General features: G+C 41.5%; 1 protein-coding gene across 3 annotated transcripts in view; it reads right to left on the bottom strand.

The window, feature by feature from the left end:
• Positions 1-5,252: 5,252 nt before the first annotated feature.
• Positions 5,253-25,494, bottom strand: part of KBTBD12 (kelch repeat and BTB domain containing 12) — a 49,285-nt gene continuing 29,043 nt past the window's right edge. For all 3 annotated transcript variants that reach the window (XM_082767854.1, XM_082767856.1, XM_082767855.1), the window contains 2 exons: positions 17,414-17,611; positions 5,253-5,848 (listed from right to left, as the gene is read on the bottom strand). In XM_082767854.1, coding sequence (XP_082623980.1) covers positions 5,679-5,848; positions 17,414-17,611 — 368 coding nt within the window. In that variant the 3' untranslated portion in view covers positions 5,253-5,678. The remainder of the gene's footprint in view (positions 5,849-17,413; positions 17,612-25,494) is intronic.

Genomic DNA, 25,494 nt, shown 5'->3' with positions numbered 1-25,494 from the left:
AGAGCCTACTGAATGGGTATCATAGCTTTTTATGTTAGGATTTTGCAGTTGTTTCAGCCACGTCTGAAAAGAATGAGTCAGGGATTTGTGTATGTGGGAAGTGGTTTCCTCTCACATTACCGTATGTATGGATGAAATACATTTCCTCTACTATGAAGTTGCTGAATGAGAAAATAAAGTAGTGCAGCTGACTGTCATTTCAGTGACTGTACTTCGACCCTGGTGATGAAAAGCCAGCGGCCTCAGGAGGCTGTTTTGGCTAATGCATTTCATAGAAAAGCTGGTGAAGTCACTTACATTCTTGTAAAGAATGATTAGAAAAGGATAAAACAAAGAAAAATAACAAAGCAAAACAATACTCAATATGATAAATTAGAGACTAGGTTCTCTAGAGAAACCTGGCCTGACTGAAACTTCAGGACAAAATCTAGCTTGAAGACACAATCTATAACGCAATAATGAAGATGCCTCCCTCTGTGTTTCAGACAGCTTTTGTAGCAACTAGTGTTCAAGAGTCAGAGATAATGATAATGGCTTCTGCCTGCAATCATTATAGCTATGGCACGCACAGTATGCAAGGCATTTAGCATCAAACTTAACAGCATCATGCAGCGAGACAGTGGCAAGAGTAAGAAGAGCACGGGTCACTTGCCTTCCCTCCCAGCTCATGGCCAAAAGGCCAGTGACACAGCAGAAAAAGTAGAATTTGGTCTGGGACCTGAACCTGCTCAGAGACATGTCCTCAAATCCAGGAAGCTGGTATGGCTGTCCTCTGTCCTTCAAAGCTGATTCTTTTCTGGAGCATCAGGCACCTGAGCAGTCTAGAGCCTGGTGAACACCTTGAGTAGCTGTTCCCATCTTCTGGGGAGACGAAGGAGTGAACAGGCTCATTAGGCAAGTGGGCTGAGGCAGGAGTAGGGAAAAAGAAACAGAACAAACCTGTGCAAACTTGAAGAGACTCTGAGCTGCTGAGGGGAGAGCTACAGCCAGCAAAAGACTTGGAGAAGGAAGGAGGCATAGACCAGGTCAAAAAGATTTCCCCAGTTGTCCCTTAACTCAGCAAGGAACTTAAGCTTAGCTTTGAATTGAAGGCTGGAAGAGTTCCATATATTTAAAGAACAGCACTTTATTTGAAATACTTGATGAGATATGCAGAAGACAGAGTTGCCAGGTATGTGTTAAAAAGGGATCCTACTGCTGTCAGTAAAGAACTTCTAAAAATAATGTTATACATATGTATATAAAACACATACAACCATACATCCTGGAACACTTAAATGCGTTTTTTTTTTTTTTTTTTTGAAGGTAATTTCTCCTAGCAAGGCAGGCAAGTCTGCCAGGAGCCACATCTCTGCTCCGTGCTGGTTCTCTGCTCCAGCAGCACAAATGTAGTCCCAGCGTGGCCTTTGCCATGGCTGCAATCATGGGTTGTTATTAAATCATTCCATCAGACACCCAGGCAGGGCAGTAAACACAGGGAAAAAGAAGGAAAGCGTTCTCTGTGTAAGTCCTGTGTATATTTTCTCCATTTTCCAATATTTCCTTTGCTTTCAACCTCAACATGTCAAATTATTGTAAATTGCAAATGTACTAGTTCCAGCTGAGCACAAATGGGGGTGAAATAGCTTTGCTTTGAAGCTACAGCTAGAGTCCACTTGAAAAGCCGTAGGAAGAGTCACAGAAATGTGCAATAGAGCAGCTGAAATTCTGACCTGGTGATTCAAAGAGTTATGATTCATGAAACAAATTTTTAAAGGTACTACATAAGCCATTAGGAGAACAGCCTGTGAGAGAGACCATCCCTGTAGCTAAGACAGCATTCACTAGGGAAATCCGTATTAAAATAATGTCATTTTCCAGATCAGCAGAGAAACAATACAGATCTTCATAAATATATTTTAAAATTATATATATACACACACTAGCATTTGTTTTTGTTGCTTTTCAGGTGATCAAGGGTATCAACACACCCTTTGAGTAGAGGAAAACTATGATTAACATCTAGGGTGCAATCCTTTTACATATTAAACTTGCTCTAGGAAGAGATGTGAGCATCATTCTGCCCCACTAGGCTCCTCTGTGCATTGTAACATTCTGGGAAGCTCTAAGTTTTGTTGCTGGTGTCTCAGTTTTGATGCTACCTCAGCCTCTTGCCTGGAACATACCCGGGAGTGCTGGTGGGGGAGCCATCCGACAGCTTTATATTCACCAAGATTTCCTGCTGGCAAGTCAAGGCATCCTGAATGGCAGAATACAGCTGGAACACAATCCAGCACCTGCCCCCTGCATTTCGGTATTGCACACATGGAAATTGTGTGTTTGCCTGGAATGAGCAGAGACTGAGCCACAAGCCACCCTAGTAGAATGGGTAGTCAAGTGCCTGATGGTTTACACACATGAGCAGTTCCTGTGACCACATGGATGAAAACAGATTAGACATCCACAGGGATCCTTGTGAAATCAGTTATGCATGGACAATTTCAGAATAGAACGCTAACTGGGGATAAAACGAAGAGCCTCAATTAGCTTCTCAGAGCATTTCATTATTTTTTTTTATTCCCTGTGGGCCACATGACCAGTTACCTCTCCAACATTTTTCTTCATATTTGGCAACTAGTGATGTACTTCAGTGCTTCAAGTGAAACTGAAGTGCATGCCTTTGCTTAATAATCCCCCCATTCATTTAAATAGTCCATAGCTTGTCAGCACCGCTTTGTTCACATTTTAGAATTATGGACGATGTCAAGGCAGCCTTGATTAAACACTCAGCTAACTACGGCTCAGCCAGAAAGTGGCTGAAGTAAACTATTATTTCAGTAAAGCTCACAAGCTTGGAGAATGCATATTCTGTAATTTACTTGCATCAGGATTTGTAATAGAAGAAATTAAAGCTCTTAAGGACTTTCCCAGCTATGTGAGATTACCCATGAACATATCAGACATGCTGACACATTCACATACTCTTGGAAGGATTTTGGCTCAGATCTGTACCTCTCAATAATCATGCTTTCTACTTCTTCCTTCCTTTCCTCAAGCTTTCATTTCCAAGTATTAGCTTAGAAATTGTAGTCACCCCAGGGAAAAACAACGAACTAAATGGGGCCCTCACAAAATTTTAAAGTTGGAACCTAAATTAGTCTGCCTTTGCCCCCGTTCTAGATATTTAATCCAGAAGAAAACAATGCCCTGCTGTCTGCTGGACATGGACAGAAACAGAGGGACACACCAGAGTCCCTGTTAAGAGCCAGGCCACATGGACACAAGAAAAGCAATGCTCCATGCAAGCAAGTGCAGGTAGCTTTCCAGTGGCACGTGAAGAAAAATCTATTAATTGTCCACTATGGCTCAAGATATCTGATTGCAATGCTCGCATATAAACATATGCAATTACTTTCCTTGGTGATCAAGAGAGATGACCTCGAGGAATACGCTTTTCACTCTGCTCACTAGTTGTCCCTAAAAACAAAGCATACCAAGAATGAGGGAAACGGCCAGCTCACTAGTGGAATAACAGTTTAACAGAGGAGTCTCAGCTGTGTTCCACATATATGTTCAAATAAGTCAAATGAAAGTCTGCAAAAGCCTCCTTCCCCACTTGAACTATCCAGAGTGTGAAATCCAGCAGATTAATTCAGGCTTTAAACCATGGAGGATTTGAATCATCAGGCATAGACACAGAGCAGAGACCAAAGACAAAAAAAACCACCCACCCCTTAAAGCATTCTCCCTTAAAACAAAAATGGTGATAGAAAAATCAGTAGATGCATTGCAGAATTTGAAGTAATCAGAAGGAAACAGCAGTTTGGCTGAGCCAAGAGCGGCCTCTCAAGAGCATTGCTTCCTGCTGACTTGAGAGCTCTGCAGAGAAATTACAGGATTACCTTTAGTTCACAGTAACAACTAAAAGTTAAAAAAGAGTTTTTGATGTTGCATGGTTAATTGGAAAACAATCTACTGGTTTTGTTTAAAAATGTATTAAAGCAGAAATTTGTCACCTCCTTAGTCTTACACCTACAATAGTGTTTTGTGGCCAGAGAGGGTAAGATTAAGAACTGGTCACTCATGAGCACCACTCAGCTCTTGCTTGTCACAACTCTCCACTAGACAGATGACAACCCACATATCAAAGGAAGAAAAAACCAAAACCCTGCACAATACAGAACTGATATGAACAGAAGAGTATGCATTTAGGCTGTGACACTCATTCTGCCTGTAAAACAGGGAGAGAAGAGATCAGTTTTTCCGCTCACAGATCACTCCTTTTCTGCATGTTTTCCTTAGTCCCCCTCCCCCCCACTACCTCCCTTATTGTGTGGGCAATCCTCAGCAAGGGACTGCAGTTATCAGGTAAACTTTAGTGACCTTCCTGCTAATTGTTTTTATACAGCAGTTTAATATTCCCACTGGATATCCTAGAGAACAGTTCAGGAATAGAAAAGTCAGAACTAAGGAAGTGCTTTGGGGCTGTCCTCTCCATCCCTCTCTGCCATATGCATTACAAGCAAAAATCAAAACCAACCAATCCCCCCCCCAAAAAACAAACAAACAAACAAAAAAACCAAAACAAAACAAAAAAAAACACCAAAAGCATTTTGTTTTGTTTCAGCCTAATAAATGATTGAAAAAGAAAATGGAGTTGCTCTGAATTACAAAACACGCTAATAACTACAGATGAACTACCTGATGGATTCCTTCATTTCTTTGCCAATTATTTCCTTCCAGTTTTATCACTGCTTTTACAACCTTAAAAGCACCTTCTTGCTGACAGTGATCATTCTTGTGCAATTTTATTGTTCACTCCTTTAGCATTTGTTAAAGCTAGGGGTTTCTAGCTTTAAGGTTCTGGTCACACAAGACCAGGTGGTCCTGCCTCATGACAGGTAGAATCTATGCAAAAATTTAGGATTCTTCTTCTTTGGTACAAAAGTTGGCCATCTCTTTTTGGAAGACTCATTTGTGACTTGTGGCCAGAAGACCAGTTTTCTGCCAGCACAGACTCAGCTCTGTTGACAAAGGAAGGATGACTTGACTGTCCTGGCTGCGGTTTAGATAATGTTTGCAGTAGCTGATGTACTTGGCTTACAAACCTTGACTAATGCTTTTACTTGTTTAAACAAACAAATGCCCTTTTCTGTCTTCCCTCCACTCCTACATCAGCCAAATAGCCTGTTACTGAGGTACAGCTGAACTGGTTTTTTTTTTTTTTTTTTGCCATCTGACTTCAGATATTTCTTAGTCTCCTCGGTAGCTCGGAAGAACTTGGTGGGTTGAACAACAAAAGAGGGTTTTCCCTGGCTAGAGCTTTCCTTCCTATGGGGTGCTCTGCTATGATGTGAGCCCTGAGCTGCCCCCTTGCCTGCGAGGCAGAGGTCCCAGAAGCACAGGCTGCACCAAACACTGCAGCTTGCACAGCCGAATGGAAGACCAAGAGACAGTGTGCCCAAGCGACACACAGAGGATGGCAACCTCAGCTTTCAATCACAAAAACACCACCAATAAGTACAAGTACTAGCAAATTAAGCATTGTTCAAGAAGTGCAGTTCAAAGGCATCTCTGTCCTTAAGTATGTGTTGCGGGCTTCTCTCCATGGGGCTCAGCTGTCATCCAGAGCCAAAAAAATTTGTCTCTCCAAATTCTTAAGTTTCTGCAGAATCTGGAAGCAGAGAGTCACTGAACTTCTATTGGTCCACTAAGTCGGGGGGAGGAGGGATAAGATCCCGTGGGTTCAGCCTCGCAACGAGGCAGACATCGTAGCTGTCGTGCATGAGGACATTGATGGCCACCACGTTCCACTGGTTCTCCCACGTGTCGAGCTCGAGGATCTCCTTGGTGATGACTTCGTGACGAGCTGAAAAACAGAAGCAACATAAGAACCAGAAGTGAAGCCAAACAGGATCAAAGGCATTGTTACTAGCCTACTGTAAGGTAGCAATGAAAAGGTGCTTTCTGTGGTACCAACAGCTATGCTGAGGAGCACGCAAGTTTGTCGACACACAGAGAACTAATTGGTGCAGATGGAGACCTGTACAGGACATTCAGTCCTCACCTCTGAACAGCAGAGATAAAAACATGAAGCACTCCACCTCAGTACAAGCATGCAGGTGGCATTTCATCGCACGATCAAAATGTCAAATGCTCACTTTGAGACAGAGCTAATGAGCAGGCCTACATGCACTGCCTTGTCTTTTCTTTCCCCCCGACTAAACTGTAGCTCTCAGGCCCCTGGAAGCACTCCAATACTATAGCAAATAAAGATAGAGAAACCTCCAGGGCTTGAAATATACTTTATACTGAGGAATTTGTCTTGAATAGTCGGGTCAGAAGAAAGCCAATAAATCACAGCCAATCTGAAGACAAACAGCTTTTTACTGAGACTAACAAAAAATAATGAAAAGAATCACCACACAGCAGAGAACTGCAATTGTCAACCAGCAGTGCTGAATTAAACTTCTTGTGAAAAGGTAAAGCCTTTCTTTGCTAACAAAAGGCCTGAACTCTCCAGCAATTTCGCTACTCAAAGCCAAATTATTTCCTAAAAATAAAAACCATCTTTCATTTTTGCTCACTCTTTCATGTTAAAGCTGCTTTCTCACAGTAACCTTAGTCTAAACTCTTACTTTGAGATGAGGATGTGCATGTGCTTTGCTGTCAGCTTCCTTCCCTTCTTTCTGATGAATCTCTGGGTAGATTTATTAGGAGTCAGGTCTCAAAGACTGCCAAGCACAGACACTTCACAGGTACGAAGGTAAGAGCCATCACAGCAAGAAACACCAAGTACTCATCTCTGTTCTGACTCCTGAAATACTTGTGACAGGATAAACTTTACAGGGTCTGGACTGAGGTTCCCATTCAGCCCTTCTGTAATATATTATTTTTTAATGTCACCTCAGAAACAATCCATGTCTAGCAACTGCATCTCATGTTTGGACACTGCCCTTCTGTGGAGCCAACAGCAAAGAACTGAAAAAAGGGAAAGAGTGAAATACAGAAGAGCATCTGGAGGTATATATTTTCTTGCATTGGAAACAGACCACAAATTCCTCCAGAAAACAGCAACTTTGGGGTTTTGCTACCCCACAGAGAATGTTATTGTAGTTTAGGCACTGAGGAAAGTTGGTGCCCATGTTACAATGATATAGTGCCATGGGATTTAAACGTCCCTGGGGCTCCTCTACAAATAGCTTCAGGATGCAAGGAGGTCACATGAAAAGAGGCTTCTTCCACCCTTGGGATCAATTTCCTCACTGCACAATTTAGAGGCAGTTCTATATTACTGCAGGTCCTGCACATTGTGGAAGTCTTAGCTTTATGGAAATATTTTCATGTTTTTATAAAGTATTTACTTAAGAAAACAGCTCACCAACCATTCACCATCTCTGACCCCTCTCTCACCAGAGAACAGCACAATGTTTCCACCCCACAGCCCATAGTCATTTTCCCCTCAGCTGTACCAGAAACCTTTTTCTTGGTCCAAGCCCTAGATTCTGGGAGCTTCACACATCTCTGCAAGCTTGAGTGAAATTAATATTTCAGGATTTGGCCTCATCTGCATAGTTCTTGTTCTGTTCCTTTACTCTGTTCTCAGAAAATGGAACGATAGTTTTGATGGCTCATTTATTGGACTTCAGTAGTTCATTAAGTACAGGAGAATAATAGGCAAGCAACAACCATCGATGAGACAAGACAACAAACTGCTAAAATACCCAGTAACCTGTGAAGAGAAGGCACAACTGAACCTGTGAACAAGTAGCACATGCCAGTACCAAAGAGCTCACTTTTGTATGACCCTGCAAGAGCAAGCAGGTTTTCCCTAAGATACAAATATGAAGACAAACAGACCTGAGCTGTGACATGGGAGGCTCCAGCCCCTGGATTTATTATTAGATCATCTCCTTTATGCAATAAATTTTTATGCCTGGATTTTCTTTGGCATAGATCATGACAAAAGTGAGACAATCAGAGGAAAAAATCAAACACTGGGACTGTCTGAAATGTTCTGTGGGCAACTGTAACACTTCAGAAAAAATCATAATTAAAACATCAAAGGCAGATTCAGCCACCCTTCCTCGCCAGCCTTGCTGTGTTTTATCCTGACCCTGGTGACTCACAACCTTCGGTGTCCCTTGTTTCCCTTTTTGTGTGATGATGTAGCTGGTTTTGTTCCACTCCACAAATTCTGCTTTCGAGCACGCGGACTGTTGGTTAACTCTTAACCCTTGGGAGATAAAAAGGGTTTGTTGTTGGAATAAAGGAAGCAATCACTTCTGCAGTCTTGTCTTATTTAATATGAAAGGAAACAGCATGCTTTGGATGAGAGAGTTCATATGAGGAAAAGCACTGCTCACAATGTAGTTATGCTTCAAAAAATGACATCCCCCCTTTGTTTTGAAATGAGTTAAAACAACTGAACTCTGAAGACGCACCCACCCACCCCCGGTATGGACAATAGAAAAAGTAATGTTTGTTAAAAAATCTGGAAGTTTGTCTCTTTAGATTCTAGACCCCACTCTTCATTTGGACTTTAATCCACAAAAAAGTGTTTAAAGCCTAACATTTACCTCAGTGCAAGTAATTCCAGATTCTGCCTCATTGGTTTATCTTTTTTTTTTTTTTTTTTTTTTTTTTATCTTTTAAGGCAATACCTTAGCAGCCAATTTTGCTTAAAGTAGAATAAAGATGTCTACAGAAAGAAATAGGTTGTATTACACAGATTATCCTTTTAAGAAGCCAATGCACAGAATTCCCTGTCGCACATAGCATTATTCTGCATCATTTACCAGACAGACGCCTCACCTAATGAAAGGAATTCACTCCCTTCCAAACGCTTTTTCCCCTACAAAATGAGGCAGTATTATTACAAAATGAGGCACATCATTGTTTGACCATGAGGAGGTCTTAAGAAACTTGCTTTATATTTTTGTACATGGGCCTTAAACCCCTTTGTATTAGGATCATTCAGGTAATACAAACCTAACCCTAATGCGGATACTTTTAAAGCAGTACAGTGTTTACTGCAGTGTGCTTTTCTTATCTAGGAGAGGGCTAAACCAGCATAAGAAACATCCATTCCAGCATAAGCTTATCCACACTAGAAGTTGTAGTACTTCAGAAGAAAGTCACAGAACTCTTGGTACAGTTATGTTTTTTTTTTTTTTTTTTTTGTCATTCAAATGCAGGCTGAAGGCCAACACTGAACCTACAAACGTGTATTTTTCCAGTAATAAAGAACTTGATTTATAGCCAAAAAAATTGTTAGAGTCATATTTCAATTATAGTAGGCTGAGAGCAAAATGAGTAAGTTTCTGCATTCATCTGTGAATAAAACTGTCCCAAAATTTTTGATATGAAGTTTTCCTTTACATGTGCAGATAAACCCCACAAAAACATTAGTTTTTCAGTGATTGCCTGCACCCCATGGACACAATCATATTTTCTCTACAGCGGGTTTATTTTCAGATATACTCCACTCCCCAAATACGGCCAGACTTCATTTTATATCGTATGCTTTGTCATGTCATTTGAATGAGGAGAGACCATAAATCAGGATGCACCATACTTGGAAAGACCTACAGTATGACTGCAGGCAATATTATAAATATTTGATCTGCTTTTGTCTCCCCCCCCCCCTTTTTTTTTTTTCTAAACTGCATTCCACTTGTAATTTAGTATTAGGAGGAAGGACACCTTCCCTTGTAAGTGTAGTATTTATAGCACTTCTGATCTTTTTTGATTTTGCTTTGTCTTTCCTATTTGGAACCGAGCATTCCAATATTATTATTTGGAGGATGGGGGAAGGTGTTAAAGGGATGCAGACACAGAAGAATTGAGCAATATGCTTAACAAGTAGAAAATCTATAGCTCATACAGAACTATTAACCATACAGCTGTTATGTTGCTAATGATGATACTAAGAAATTTACCCCATGGCTTTAGAGTCCAGAGCACTGACCTCCCAAATGCCAAATGTTAGCTCATTGGAGTCAAATCTATGGAAGTTTGCTGAAAAGTGGTCAAGAACTTAATTTCTTACAGAAACCCATTGACATCAGCCAGTCTGTTTGCTTCCATCTTATGGAGGAAGAAAGCTGCATCATGGCACGTGCTCTCAGTATCTCCGTAAGTTGCAACGCCTCTGCCTACTCAATGCAGGGCAGAGACATCCAAAGTAGCTTTGGATAAGCTCACCAGCATCTTATCTGTGCCACAGCCACACTGCCAGCAGTACCTAAGCAGGCTCATTCAGAGCAGGGCCAGGTGCCTGAGCACAGAACCTCATCTGCCCTGGGACATCCTCACCCATACTTTCCTGAGCTCCTGCTGATATCAGTCCTGGCACTTCTCAGGTTGTCACAGCACCTTTTCCTTTCCTGTTGGCACAGTTCCCTAACATGCTCCACCTTCTCTGGCCATTAATCAATTTATAGAAAAAAGCCACCAAACCTCTAGTGGTTGAGCTGTTAACTGCCTGTTCTTTCCAAAGAAAAGGCACTTAAACATCACGAGGTGCTTGCCAGTCCCCAGAACTCATTACTCAGGGGGGTTCTTGCTCAAGCTTCTCACATCCTTGTCACCTAACAGCCAACCCAGAGCTGTCTTGAGGCAGCTCAATCTACAGTGCTAGTTTGTAACTGGTTTTGCATGCCATTATCTGCACCAGAGAGCAGACAATGACTTTAAACATAAGGGATTAGCCTCTGCTACTTATCTTCCTCACCACTAATAGCTGCTTTCGTAATTACATGATGTAGAGTTCAGTGACTTGGGAATTCACGTTTGTGTTGCAATGGGATGGAAGTGCATTTAGATCATTATCACCAGATGTACTGGTTCCTGATGTGCAGTAGGAAACAGAATAAGTTCATCAAGTCTGTGGCCTTCAATCCCATTTGCATATGTGAGCTGCCCCTAACTCCACCAGCCTCGCTAGGACAACAGAGCCAACACCCCTCGTGGGGTCAAGCACATCCATCATCTGTGCCTGTGGGCAGAAGCAGAATACACAGGAGAGGGAACTTGGCCTGGCTGTTTAACATGCTGGCCAGCCTTCAGGATGTTAAGTACCAAGGCAGTGCTTCCCATCAGACACAGTGAAAGCTGGGAGGCAGGTTGGGACTTCATTTTACAGCTGTGGCAGCTTATTGTTTTCAGAGCACCTGCATGGAGTAAGGTAAGCTATTCACTCTCATAGACAAGACTTCTATCCTCCCACTCTGCTGTGTAATTCTTCAGAACCATAACTTTGTGATCCACCCATTCCCTCACAAATCAATGTGCATTAAAATTAAAATATGTATGTATGAAGAATGGTCTACAGGAAGGAACTTCTCATTCAGTTATTTCAACTGATTTTCTTGGGATTGATCTAGCTGCTGCAGCATTTTAACTCTTTCCAGTTGTCTATTGTTCATAGGCAAGGCCTCTTCCAGTCTTACAAGCACGGATCCTGCTTGTGCTGCAGGTGATAGCAGGATCACAAACCACAGCAGCAGCAGGATCAGTGCTCTTGAAGTCAATGCACCATGCATGGGAGTAAAAGCTGGAAGAGCAGGATGGCAATTACTGGTCTCAGACCGTGCTAGGATACTGTTCCTAAATGCTTTGCAGTGGGTTAATACATTATTAATAGATGATATAAAGCATGTTTAGACTGTACGCATGACAGGCAGTTATGAACACAATAGAAGATGTCATACATGGCTCTAAGCCATGTTTCTAAACAACCTATTGACCTCTTTAGCAATTAATTAAAATGCATTAAAATATCTATTAATCATTTATTAACCCTTTATAAACTATAAATGAACCTTAGTCAGAGGCATGACCAGATTACTAACACAGTCAGACACCGGGTTGAATTTAGATCTGAAACAATCAGGTGCTGCTCACCAGCGATTCCCTGACCTGCACTGGCCTTATTTACAGCACTGAGTTTCTAGCTAATGAGCATGGGGCAGGCGGGCAGCCCTCCTGAGGAAGGGAGCACACCAGCAAGGTGTCTCCAAGAGCAGCTTTCCAGGGAACAGGCAAAAAGTTAAGCAGTGTTTTTCGGGGTGGACCTGGTGTGCTGGCTGGAGCAATGTGGCAGCATCTGTGGCAGACTGCTATGCTGAGCAAGACAGGGACCCAGGATCCGTTTCATGGGTGGGGATATTTATTCAAACGATAACAACTGTGGGCAGGAGAACTTCAATTATTCATCACTGCCTGGTAAATTCTAACTGAGGGAAACAAGCAGTGCTGCAGATAGGCAGCCCGGGGTTTGCCCCTCTGCTTTATTTAGCTGAGAACATGGGAAGGTGCTGGAGAAACAGCTTTCATTCCGATCCCTCATCCCCCAAACTTCACAAGTGTAGTATTTACTGTGCCAGACTCCTTAATACATCTAAATTTAATTTGATTTCAGTAATGTACCATAACCACTATAATAAAAAACAAGCATTACAACGATTCCCCATCTAAATCACATAATGGATGAGGCTGAGGGGAACAGCATTTATGGGAGATTAGTCAAAATAAATAACTATTAAGCTAGTCCGCTGTCAGGAGAGGGTGGCGTGGAGATACAAACTCATTAGCTCAGTTGGAATACAGTAATTACTACACGGCTCTGCACTGCCGCAAGCAGTGCTGCTGCTATTCCAATGTATGGATTACAATTTATGTAAATGAGGAAGAAGCGTCCAGAAAATGCACCTGGGGTAAGTGTGCAATTTTTTTTTTTTTCCCTGTAGAAGCAGCTACACAGTTAGTGGACTGTATGCTACTGTATCACCTATCGTGGCTAACAGCTACAGACAAAATTTAGATTTGGGTGCTCCAAGTCCAGAGGTATTTCTTCCCTTCTCCCTTCCTCTGACTCTCCCACTGCCTGTAGTGCCCTTTGAGCAAAAATGAATTTCTGTTTGATATCAATGATAAGTAAACAGATCTGGGTTGAATAGCTCAGATCTCATACATGATGCTAAATATTAGATTATTTTTTTTCATATATATAGTAGGAAAGCAGCAAGTTTATCTTCTCTGCTGTAAACTGTGTTGGAGAAAGATGGCACAACTGCCAGTTCAGAGAATGACAGTTCAACATCAAGTGCAATAGCTGATAAAATCATACAATATTTTAAGTGATGTGCTGCTAGTAGGAGACCTATTAAGTATCTTATTCTTTGAATTGAGGCAGTTGCCCCATTACTTTGCACATCAGCTAATGTCACATGGGTGTACAATAATGATGGCATTCTAATTATAATCAAGTTAAAAAAATCAAATCCAAATTTGAATTAATTCAAATCAGAGGCAGACAGTTGGACCAACACCTATAATCTAAAAAAGCAGCTACAGATCAGGAGAACAGCCCCCCACTGACTGTTCCCACAGCGCCAGCCCCCAGGGACGTGCTGCAAGATTTGTTTGAAGCAACTAAGCAAAGTTAATGAACGTGTGCCTCCATGAGCTGGGAAGTCCCAGCAAAAAGGCATGCATGCTTGCCTTTGTTATAAATATTTTTGGCTGCTTCATAGCATTATTTTCACTGGAAAATAAGCAGGGAACCCAGTCTGGCAGGCATTCATAATTGTATAGTGCTGCATACCTAAAGGGTTGCTCACCCCTCCTTGAGCAAGGCACTCTAATGAGCCTACTCCTGCCATGCCCAGGCTAACATTAATAGCTGTCAGCCTGCGCAGGTGTCAGGTTTAATGCTAGGCAAAGAAAATAAGATGTGTCAACAAGAATATTGTATACTTGATCCACATGGCTGCTTTAAAATCTGTAGCTACAGCACTATATGCGACAACATTAGAGCAGTTAGTAGAAAGCTGGTTGGCTTCTTCACATTGGGTCCTTCTGAATATTCATACTACGACTGGTGTTCTCTGTGCAGAACTACAAACTAATGGATAAAAACAAGGATTTGAAATATTTCTAAATATCTTGCTGAATGCTGTAACATTGCTGGCAAATGGCAGGCAACACTCATGGCACTAGGTTATGTGAGCTGGAGCTGGGTGTCAGATGAGCAGATTAATGGCTCCTATTTGCAATAATAGTTTTAGCAGAAAATGAACTAATTTGGATAAACTATGGGCTAGCAGATGAAGTCTGGCAAGTCATTCTAAAGCAGGAAACTGGAATTCAAAGTAGAAATTATTTTTTGGGTACTTATGATCATAAGGCACATCATTTGTTGCCAAGTGATAAGAGGTCTCAGAGTGGCTTCTACCATCTAACCACAGACACAAGGCTCCTGACAGTTTTGCCTTCAGTAAGCCAAGTCTGGATTGCTCATATCCTGGTAGAAACACGGAGCATTAACAGACAAGAGGTTCTCAGGGTTCTGAATTGCCTTCTGGTCTGTCAGAAAAAAATTCAAGCACCAAGGACCTGAACGTCCCTCTGGAAGTCTGTGCTTCTCCATATGCTGCATGGAGTCTAGGGTCACTAAGGTCTTCATGTAGGCCCCTCAGCTAAGTCTAAACTTCTGCTGAATTAATTCCCTCTCATAGCCAGTCCCTGAACAAGCTTCTAACCTGAGGAAGCCTCAGCAGGAAAAGTCTTACAAGCAGCGTACACCAATAGCTTAACTTGAAACAGCATTTCCTGCAGTACAGGGGAAGCTTTCTCTTGAAGTTTGGACACTTTGGAGTACACTCATCCTTTAGAGAGGCTTTACTCTGCATTGCTCAAATGATACTCCCAGCTGGCCAAGCAGACTTCCTTCTGGAGACCAAGTAGCTGCAATTTCTCTTCTTCTGCTCCTGGGGATGCTGTTAAGTGCTACTCCACTTGTCCTTGTCCTTCTCTGAGCAGAGGTTTAGAGGCAGTACATATCAGATGGGCATCCTGTTATCAGGAAATTTCAAGGAGTGTAATAAAGGACACAGAAGTGATGGCAGTTGAAAGGGCAATGTCTTTTGATCCAAAATTAAGGCCCTTTGGGCATTTGACAGCTGTTTCTCAGCTTTGTGTACAGCATCTCTGGCCTCTGATTAACCACTTAGGTCTATGCTTGCACAGAAAGGCACACAGAGCATGGTGCATAAACAAAATTAAGATGCAAAAATATCCTTATGTCACCAGCTTTCCTACTGCTGGATCAAGAACGTAAATGAATGCAAAGACAAGTTCAGACTAGGTGTCAGGGACAAGTCTCCAGTATATAGGGAGTCCCTATATCCTGCTGCTTATATATATTGCTACTCTGGAGAGCCTTAGCCAACGTCTTTGCCTTTTTTTTTTTTTTTGAGAAGCACTTGTACTCGAGTGTTCACAGCAGCCTTTTAGAGTTCAACAGGCAGAAAACCCAGAGACTACAGCTGTGCCACCAGCTTGTTCCAAAAACTCCACTCAGTTGAAACTAAATTACAATGTTTTGTAAAATTGGAATATCCTCTCTTGGTTGCATCCCTCACAAAAACTGAAGTGGCATGCCAAGAAACCCAAAAAACTAAAGCCAAACAAGCACATTCTAAAATAACCCTATCTGCTACTAAAGCAGCAGCAGCACATGCTGTTCTGTGAATATCCTGAATCTGCTGAGCAGCTGTAATTGTGAAAGAGCAAAGTCAAGCCACTCTCTCCAAGATCCCACATGACAGTAATAACCCTCTGTCCCTTACTTCAGCCTTCACCCCAAAGAGCAGCACTCTTCCCAGCATGCAGAGAAGACAGGGACAGGGAGAGAAACCAGTGACATAACCTCCAGGTTCTGCAAATGGACTCCAGTCATCTATTCCTTGATGGTGGTAGCTGGAAGTTATTATGAAGATTAAAAAAACAAACAAACAAACCAACAAACAAACCTTTCCCTCTAATAACTTTAAAGTCATTAATAAGCCTACCTTAAGACACAGCTTCCTCTCAACTCCTCAGACATTTGGATATATCACATTTAAAATTGACTGTGAATCTTATTTTGGCTCCCCTGTTAATAGGCATTATGCTAACAACACAATCATATACTATTTCTCAGGTATACAAAGTGCACACATGGAGGGCATCAAAATCCAGGTTGCACAGGTAACTGCAATACTGGCATTATCTAACTTCCACTCCTTGTTTCCCCATCTAAACAACACTTAGCATAGGAGAATTCTATACATAATTATCTAGATTGCAATAATACAGTCAGGAGTCAGGACCCCATTGAGCTGGCATTATACAAGCATACAAAAGATGGCCAGCTTGAAACCCACAGGGGAACTTTCAACCTTTCCCAGTGCTGCCACTCCTAATGCAACTCAGTGACAGAATGCAGGGCTTTTTTTACAGAGTTATTCAGAAGGTTTCATGCTAATCCGTTAGTCATCTTGAATGTAACTGCTTCACGTGTTGGTGCAGAAGATCATCCTTTTGAGGTTTGTACCCACTAACTTTAGGCTTTCCTTACACTGCTGAGGACAAAAATGATGGCACATTTCCTATGGAAACAGTGATGAATTGTAATCAAAATCATTCTGAGGTCACAATTTCCATCAGATGTGGCACAAGAACACACCTGTTAGAGCTGCCATACAAGTGTTTTCACAAAGCAGCTTCTTCAGGCAGCAGCAAGTGAAGGGAAGGTAAGTTGTGAACTAAAGGATGAAAACCATTCTGAAACATAGCAGTTCTAAGTTTAGAGTTCATAATACAAGTAAAAGCCAATGCAGCCTTTATTAGTGTGGCATGAAGGACGTGACCCAGTGATACCATATGGACGTTACTGGGCAACAGTGAGCCTGACACGACATTTAGTAGCAGTGCATAGTGCATCTGTACTACTGCTTTCTCCTAGAAATGAGATTGGGGTAGCAGCTGCTCTATAGCAGGAGAAGTGTGCATGTTTTGAGAGACTCTGCATTTATAATTAAAATTAATGAGTAGCAATACTGGAGATAGTCAAGGGGGAAGGAAGACTTCAAAGGGGAAAGGTGGCTAGGCTATGGGACTAGGATTATTTCACATCACCAGATCTGGAATTTGACCTCCCTAACCAGAGTACTCATTAAATACACAAGGTTTTTCAACACTGAAAATGAAATCATGTAAGTAAACAGAGCTAGCTACCACAGCTACAGATGGATCAATAGTGCCTAAACCTTCAACAAATATGCTCAAGTTCTGTAATGCCCATAACATACATTAAGATCCTGATCTCAGTAGCTCTGTATGTATATCAAGGAGAATTCTGCATAGGTTTGGAACAGTTCAGTGCAGATCAGAAACGTCCTTAATTTTTCATGCTTTGAGGAAAAAAACAAAGAACAAACAGAACACCATTCATATTGACATTAGGAGTCAGCAGTCCAAAGGGCTGGATCAGCTCTGTTGTTCCAGGGCATGCCAGTGCCACTTCACAGAGTTATTCAGTCAAGTCAGGCTGCATACAGTGAAACTGATTTCAAATACGCAAAGAATTTTAGACTCATTTGAGTACCTGCTCCATGAAATCCTCCACAGAGGTACAGCTTCCCTTCCACTGAGCCTGCACAGCTAGAGTTTGTTCGTAAGGAGAGGAGGGGAGAAGGCATAGGAGGTCCATCCCTCCAGAAGTCTCCATCAGGGTTATAAATCTCCACTGCGTCAAGGCAGTTCCGTGTCTGCCCCCTGTCACGACCAAGGCATCCAATTCCTCCTGCAGAAGAAGAATACATAGGTCAAATATAGCAGTCCCAGGTTCTGCTGAGAAATACGTGGCTGGTTGCATCATCTTTTGTTTACATGTCCTCATATCCGTCTTTTTTCCTTTCCCTTTTGCAGCTCCAGAAGTTCATTAGAAAGTAAACTCAAGGCAGAAGCCACCACACATCATCTACAGACATCCAAGCAAGATCCTTTCTGAGGGCTGGTAACAAAGGAAGGACAAGAAACATGTCTTCAAGAGGCAAAGGTATTTTGTTTTCTGCATATGTAGTAGAAACTGTCATAATTACTTGTTTTGTGTGCTGGGCAAATCACTATCATTAAATCATGTTGGGTCAAAAATTATTTTGCAATTACTCTTAGTGTATTTGACACTCACTTGCTAACCAACAGTCATTTGGGTTTGTCTCAGTAAGAGAAAGTTCATACTCATTTCTGAATGGAAGCAAGCTTCAAAAACCAAAACATTCAATATGCAGAAGTACCAACGGGGTCATTTGTGACAAGCCTGAGTGTTGAAGAGTTAGTTACAATGCCTGAAGTCAGTGTGCAGGATTGAAAGAGATCCCAGTTTTCTTTTGCTGGAACACACTGCAACAGGCTACAGGCACATACAAGATCTCAGTGCACAGTGCAAACACTGTACACTGAAAGCACAGAGTAAACACACCCTTTCCACATCTTTTCCAGTGATCAAATCCAGATTTTGAATTCACAGCCTTCAGTTCTCCACTATTAATATGCTGACGTACCCTCACAGGTTTTCCATCTGTGCCAATGGACACAATACCCTGTAATGAGCACTGATGGCATGCTAAAGCAGTTCTTTTGTGCATGTGGTGTGTGCGACCACTTTTAAATACAAAATGGCTGCAATATGCATGCAATTTCCACATGAAGGGCTAGCTTTCTAGATACTCTTATAGGATCGTTTAATTGTGCACATCCAAAATGGATGGCATGGCATGTAATTATGCCCTTGCATAATTGCAAAGGGGAATGACTGCAAGTACAACCTGTGCAAGGTTAGTGAAGCTGCCTTTAAACGTATTGCCCTGCCAGTGCTAAGATTGTCTATTGAAGAAAGGAGCCCCTCGTGCTCAAAGTTTTACCTGCATATGGTTTTCCATCTACCTCTTCATATGGACTGTGCTATATTTTCCAACATTTTGAACACTCTCCAAAGATATTTCCAAGAGAACACAAGTGGAGACCATAGTTCTCCAAATTTGTACCCGATATATTCCTGATCAGCATTTCAGAGTCAAGATAATTTATGCCTGCATCAGAGCAACAAAATGAGAACCAAATTCAGCGTCCTTTATGCAAGTTTTCCTCCAGCTGAACTTGCAGTGCTTGATTCAATCCAACATTTGAATTTTTCAGGCACTAGTGCGTACATATTGTGCTTACTTCAACATCTACTGTCAGCAACTCTGATAGATGACAGCTTTATTTATCAGTGAAAAGCTAACAACTAATGTCTAAGTGAATCAAGCCTCAGAGGAGGAACCCAAGAGAGCAGGGGAGTGATTTGGCTAATCACATCTAAAAAGGGACTTGTATGTATCATCATGCTGAGCCACTCTCATAGTTCAGTCTGAGCTATTCCTTAGGATTATCTGGAAACAAGAGAGTTTCGAACAAGTTTCAAAATTCAAACACTTATCATATTGTTCCTAATGTCAGGAACATTGTCCTCATCTGTGCAGTATTCTTCACTGCTCTTTAATGGCTTTTCAGAAATGTTCCATATTCCCCTAAATTTAATCAAGGGAAGTGGCAAGGGCTAATCAGACGAGGTTTTCATATAAGGCTATTATTTAGTTGATGGCTTACCAACATTTCTGACTCTATAGCATCCTTTGGTAGGATCACAGACTGCAGCATGCAAGACAATCTGCTAACAGGATATGTACAGTCTATGGAGTACAGTGCAGCACAGATGCCCAAGAAAGTTTTCACTGGTACCCAATAATATTAGAGGTCCCCACAGACTAATCTGATCTGTTCAAGAAGTAGTTTCATGATGCCAGAGACTGCTGCTGGTTTCCAAGCTAGTTTTAAAATTGCACAGGTGATACTGGTACTACACTGAAGAACAGACACTCACCCACAGGGAAAGTCTTCATCTGAGGAATGAAAGAGCATCTTGTTCAGAGGGACAAATGATACCAGTTAGGTCATGCATGGGACATATCAGACTCACAGAACTGAATAGCATTTTTGATTGCTTCAGCATTTCTTGGGGGGTCAGTGCCCCACGTGCCTAGAACATTTCTAGAAACATAATTGCTGTTTGCTGATTTCTTAGCGCATTGTTATTGTCACTGCCAAATTCAGTAACTGTGGGGCATGGTAACTTTAGAAATAACAGAAATAATGAGGTACAGCACAGTCAGTGACTTTTGCAAGAAGTCACAACCACCATCAGTTAATGAAGACATTCAGCTGCCAACTCAGGGCATCAGCCCCAAGCATTTTCCCTGAATAGTTATTAGAGAGGTAATATTTAGTGGCCTATTAGAGGCATCTCTTCAAAAGTTTGAGAGGTACCACATTTTTTAAGCATTTAAAAAACCTTCATTAGGCAATTTAGGTAACTTAAATTTGACCTCCTTTAATCCTCTTATAACCTGACACAGTCCTGAAGGTACAAGATATCTCCAATTTACATCCTTTGCCATTTCAGTTAGATCCAATTTCACGTTCAATTTACAGCAAGGACAAAGCTAAGTTCTCAGCAAGTAGAAAATGAGAAGGAAAATCGGAGAAAAATAAAGTTTAATTTTCAAGCTTAAAAAAACCCCAACACAACAACAAGTCAAACTCAGAAGAATTACAACCTTCTCTTGAAGCAATGTTAATTCTGAAATATTGCTAACAAAGGAATATGAGGATATTAGATTCCACCAGCACTGCTTTGCCTTTCCCAGATGTGGTAGTTCAGCAATACTCTTGTGAGACAGCAGTCTTTCCTCTGCAGACACTGATGTCTCAGGCCTCTTCCCAAATAACTAAATGCACAAATCAGCAAGAAAACTCCTCAAAGTGAAATCAAACCACATCTGCAAACAAGCGGAGGCATCTCATGTTAAACAGGCTATCCATCACCTACAATGTGTATTCCATGAAAGACTTCAAATGGGCAGAAAAAAAAAATAAACTTGCTGTGTCAGGCAATTCACGCTGCTTTACGCTCAGTCACTCAACCCCAGACCATCCTGTCCTGCTGCCTTCTTCATTCAGATTTATGAAACCATTAGGAGTGCAAGTGGAGACATATGGAATTGCAGTTAAGACCAGGAAGGCTGAACTGAACAAATGCATTTATGTTTGGTTCCTACAGGGGCCTCTACATGAGGTGGAGGTACCCTTGAGGAGGGTAAGGGCAAGCAGCAATAGGGGCAAAGGGCTGTAGGTCACTTCAGGGAGGTTTGTGACAAGAGGCCTGGCAGCAGCTTGAGGTACTGGGGGCCATTTCTGTGTATTTGGAAGTCTGTACATGTGATTGTACCTTAAACCAGCCCATGCTGTGGTCACAGCCTCACAGGAGTCCCCACAGGCGTACCAAAGGGCAGCAAGTGCTACTGCCATGCCTACAGACTGGGGTGGATGCTAGAGAGGGTGGGTCAGTAACCCACACTCACCTCTCACCACAGAGCAGGTGAATTCAACACCACCTGGCTTTTTTCCCCTGCATAAAGCCCAATTACATGTCCTTTGTGCAGGGAGAGATGGATTTCTCACCGGGAGATCTGAACATTTCTGTCATTTTCACATTCATCACACAAGAGGATTTAATCCCAGAACTCAGTCCTACCCCTCCCACCCCTTACAAATACACCCTTTCAACATGTTAGGCTTTTTACATTATTCACTTTCCCTAGGAGATATTTCAGATGCTACTGAAGGACTAAAAAAAGCCAGTGAAGCCACCTTTGTGTTCACAAACCCATTAATGCTTGAGAGCTTTCCATATCATGCTTGGATGATTCTGCAATCAAACATACTTTCAAGGGCACTCTGTAAGCAGTGGTTATAATGGACTTTAAATTTAACATGAAGTACCATTAGTAAAATAAATATACAAATAAAATACATAATCTTTATTAAGAAATCATGACAGAAAAGACAAGCCTTTGATGAAGAAGGCAAAACAGGGGTAGGTGATGTGATTAGCACATCCCTAGAATTTCAATGAGCTGCAGTTTTGTGCCTTACTGTACCCACACGCTGCTCATAGCTGGCTGAAGGCAAAGCATTTTGCCTTGTCTAAGGTCAGCTGCCTCCCTCTTGTCCCATTCTCATCTGAGAAGGCTGCATGCAATTTGAATCACATCAGTTCTAATAACAGAACACCCTCCCAGTGCACAAGGGGGAACGGCTGTGAGGGCTGTGAGATAGAGAGTCACTAACAATAATTAGTCCTGAAGATGCAAAGGAAATAAATACCTTATATACATCTATGTATATCTATAAGAGCAAGACTGACACATGGTTAAGTTCCCAGAAAGAGGGAACTCCTGCCTATAGTACCCAGTGATTTCACCCATGGCACTAGAATTGGCACATGTAAAAACAGGCACTCACGCTGAGCTCCTATACAGCTGAATTTGCCTGACTCCAACCTGGACAAGTTTTCTTTCCCAGGATAGTTGCCCAGATCCAAACCTAGATCATTCAGTTCATATACAGGACAGCTTACTTAAGTGACACCTGTAAGGTGGATGGTGGTTTACGTAGGACTGAAAAGAGCTGGGGACCTCTGAATGTCAGAGTTCACACTATTTAATTTGGCTCCCCTACTTAGAGGGGGGTTTAAATTAGACAAGACCTACAATTCCTCAGCCACATCAACTTATCAGAGCAACAAGAGCAGGGCTGTTCCCAAGGGGAAGGTGTCCCAGACAATAAGCTCACCAGCAGGGAACAGCTCTATGACCCCAGAAGCAGACAGTTGCAGAGGATCCCACCAACAGCCCAGCAGTCATCAGGCAATGAGAAGATGATGAGAAGGGGCTGAGACACCAGCTCTGGGCTTAAATGATGCTTGTGGACCTATGGGCAGAGAGGGTGAGGTGGAAGCCCCAGGTGAGGCTGGTCAAGCTGATGAAGACCTCAGGGTACTGCCACTGGAGTTCTTTGCTGTATAATTAAGTCCTCAGATGACAATATTGAGTAATATTCATTCTTACTAGCATCTCTGTGAATTGTTATCAAAGGAAAGTGGGAAATGGGTGAAAAAAGCAGTAATTCTCCAACAAGCAAGTCAAATCTAAGCTCATGCTCTCCTTTGCCTCATGTAAAATAATTCACTATTAAATTGATCTCTGAAAAGCACAATGGATTTAATAGCGCTAATCTCTTATGTAACATTTCCCTTCATTACTCTTTAACAGCACTCAAGCTGAGAGTCTTAGCACTTATGCTGCTCTCTCACTCTGCAGAGCAGGGCTGCATAGCTGGTTTCGTGGAGAAATAAGGGAGCAATAAAGCTAGCCCTGGCAGGCACTTCCAAAGATGAGAAGCACTGTCATTTTTTACTAACGCAGAGCAAAGCAGATGATGTAATGTAGTTTGTAGAAGACACAAGGAAATAAGATGGATTAGAAGCAGGGCTGAAAAAAAAAAAAAAAAGACAGACAATTGTCTTCCTAAACATGGTCAAAACATGGTCAACACTTCGGTTTCAGGTCCTTCAAAGCCTTGTTCTCATTTTCTTTGATAATTCTTAAGTGAGTACGGAGCATTTCTCCTCTTATATATCAGACCAATTTTTGCTTTTTTCATTCCTCCCTACATACACACACTTCAGAGACTGTGGCACAGGTACAACAGAGCAGAATCAGGCCCATAATCTGCTGCTTGTCAGAAGTCCAAAGCATATTTATAAATAGACATGTTTATTTTAGAAGAAGGTGTTATTCAAGTGCATGGTTAATACTCAAGCATGAAAGCTAAAACGTCTCCTTCCAGTCACTCCTACACAAGCTTTCCTTTCCAGGGAGACCCCAAAGTACATATTCAAATCAGTATTTTGTGATTAAGACCTACAGTGTTTAATTGAACCTCATTTAATTGCTTAAAACATTTAAAAAAAGCTCTCGGCAAGAACTCAAAGAAAAAAAAAAAAGTTCTAAGGAGATGGGGTGCTAGGCTAAAGAAGATAAACAAAAATTCTTTGATTCTTAAACCTTCACTAATAGGATTTCTCATTTAAATCCTTCTATATTTCTTATTTATAAAGCAGGAATTACATAACATAAAAGCAACACATGGTTAAAGCTGTCATGGTGATACAATATTTTTTTACCAGTGACCTGTATTTTAGAGACAGTAGTTCTACCGAGTGCATTTTATTATACGATAATGAACATGGAATTAAATCTTCCTAATTTATCCATTGGCTGCAATGAGTTTTCAGAGTCTTAGCAGCAAAGGATATTTTTTAAGCAAGAGATTAAAATGCATGACCTTAAATAGAGCCCTCCCATTTGGTTTTCTTCCAAAAGTATCTCAATTGCCTCTGTCATTAAGAACACAATACTGCTCTTTCTTGGGCTTCCCAGTGAATATGGTTATGTTCCTGGGAAAATATGGAGAGAAAGAGCTAAGACCAGTCAAATGGGATGAACAGGAGAAAGGATTTTGAGCCTTAGGAGATGCTGTTCATTTGCTTTTAAGGTTTATGTACATGATATAAATAGCATAAGATTCTCTAGGAACATTACACAACAGACAATTATCTTGCAGGGTTGCTGATTAAGACACGTGATACAGATTCCTGAACAATGCTATTACTCAGACAAAAAACTCTAATCTATTTCTCATTTTCCTTCCATCAGTGTGACTCTAGAATAATTCCATTTAAGTCATTAGGGTTTTACACGCTGGAGCTGGCAATTAGGCTGGGAAGGGTTTTTGGACAGTGACTGTGTACTCTATGTTCTGAGCCAACAGGACTTTCCAAAGATTAACACTTCAAAGGCTAAGCATCGCATTCTGATCTGGGTTGGGAAAAAATGTGTCTGACACAACACAATTGAAATCAGCAGACTACTTACTACAGATTTACACCTACATGGATGAGAGCTAGCATTACGCTCGTATACCAAGGAGGCTGTCACTGTATGTCATTCACATCTAGTGTTTCATCTATGATTTTTGCTTCATATTTATTATAGAACTTGGATTCATACCTCAGAGACATTAGAGTAATCCTCTCTAATTTCACTTTGTGCAGTGATTTTTCATTTATGTTCTGAAGTCCCACCTAATCCTGAATGTGCTGAGACCTGTACAAACTGTACTGGAAGACAGAGATCCTGCCTGAAAGAGCTGACAAACTTACTTAGTTTAAAAATATGTGCCGAGAGTTGCTTGAAATAAGTCATATCTACATGCAGCACTACTTTATGTACCCAGCTAAAGCTATATTACTCTTTTTTTTTTTTTTTTTTTAAAAGTAAAGCTTTGGAAGCAAGGCTTGGTCCTTGCAAGATATTATCTTGCATTTCCCTGTTTCCACCTTGCCTTCCTTCCCCTCCTTCCCCTGCCCTCAGCAGATCTTCTTAAACGGGAGCAGACTGCAGGAAGCCCTTGGAGATGGTGCTCTACTTAAGGGACAAGTTTTATATCAAAAATGGGTGATGCTTGTGGGAATCCAAGCATTGCTATGGAGCACGCTTCTGAGTTGTCGCTTTACTGAGTGTCCCATGCCTGAACTGCAGAATGAGGGATATGGACAGGGATTGTTTGGGGACAGCAGATTTGGGGGGAGGAGATTACTGAACTCTTCCACACAACTCTTAAAACTTTTGGTCAAACTACTGTTTTGAAAGCAAAAAAATGAGAAGGGTAATTTAAAAAATG

This window comes from Aythya marila (assembly GCF_965140915.1).
Source record: "Aythya marila genome assembly, chromosome: 10".
Taxonomy (NCBI): domain Eukaryota; kingdom Metazoa; phylum Chordata; class Aves; order Anseriformes; family Anatidae; genus Aythya; species Aythya marila.
Note: the sequence above shows the minus strand (reverse complement) of the source record. Positions and strands in the feature narration are given on the sequence as shown.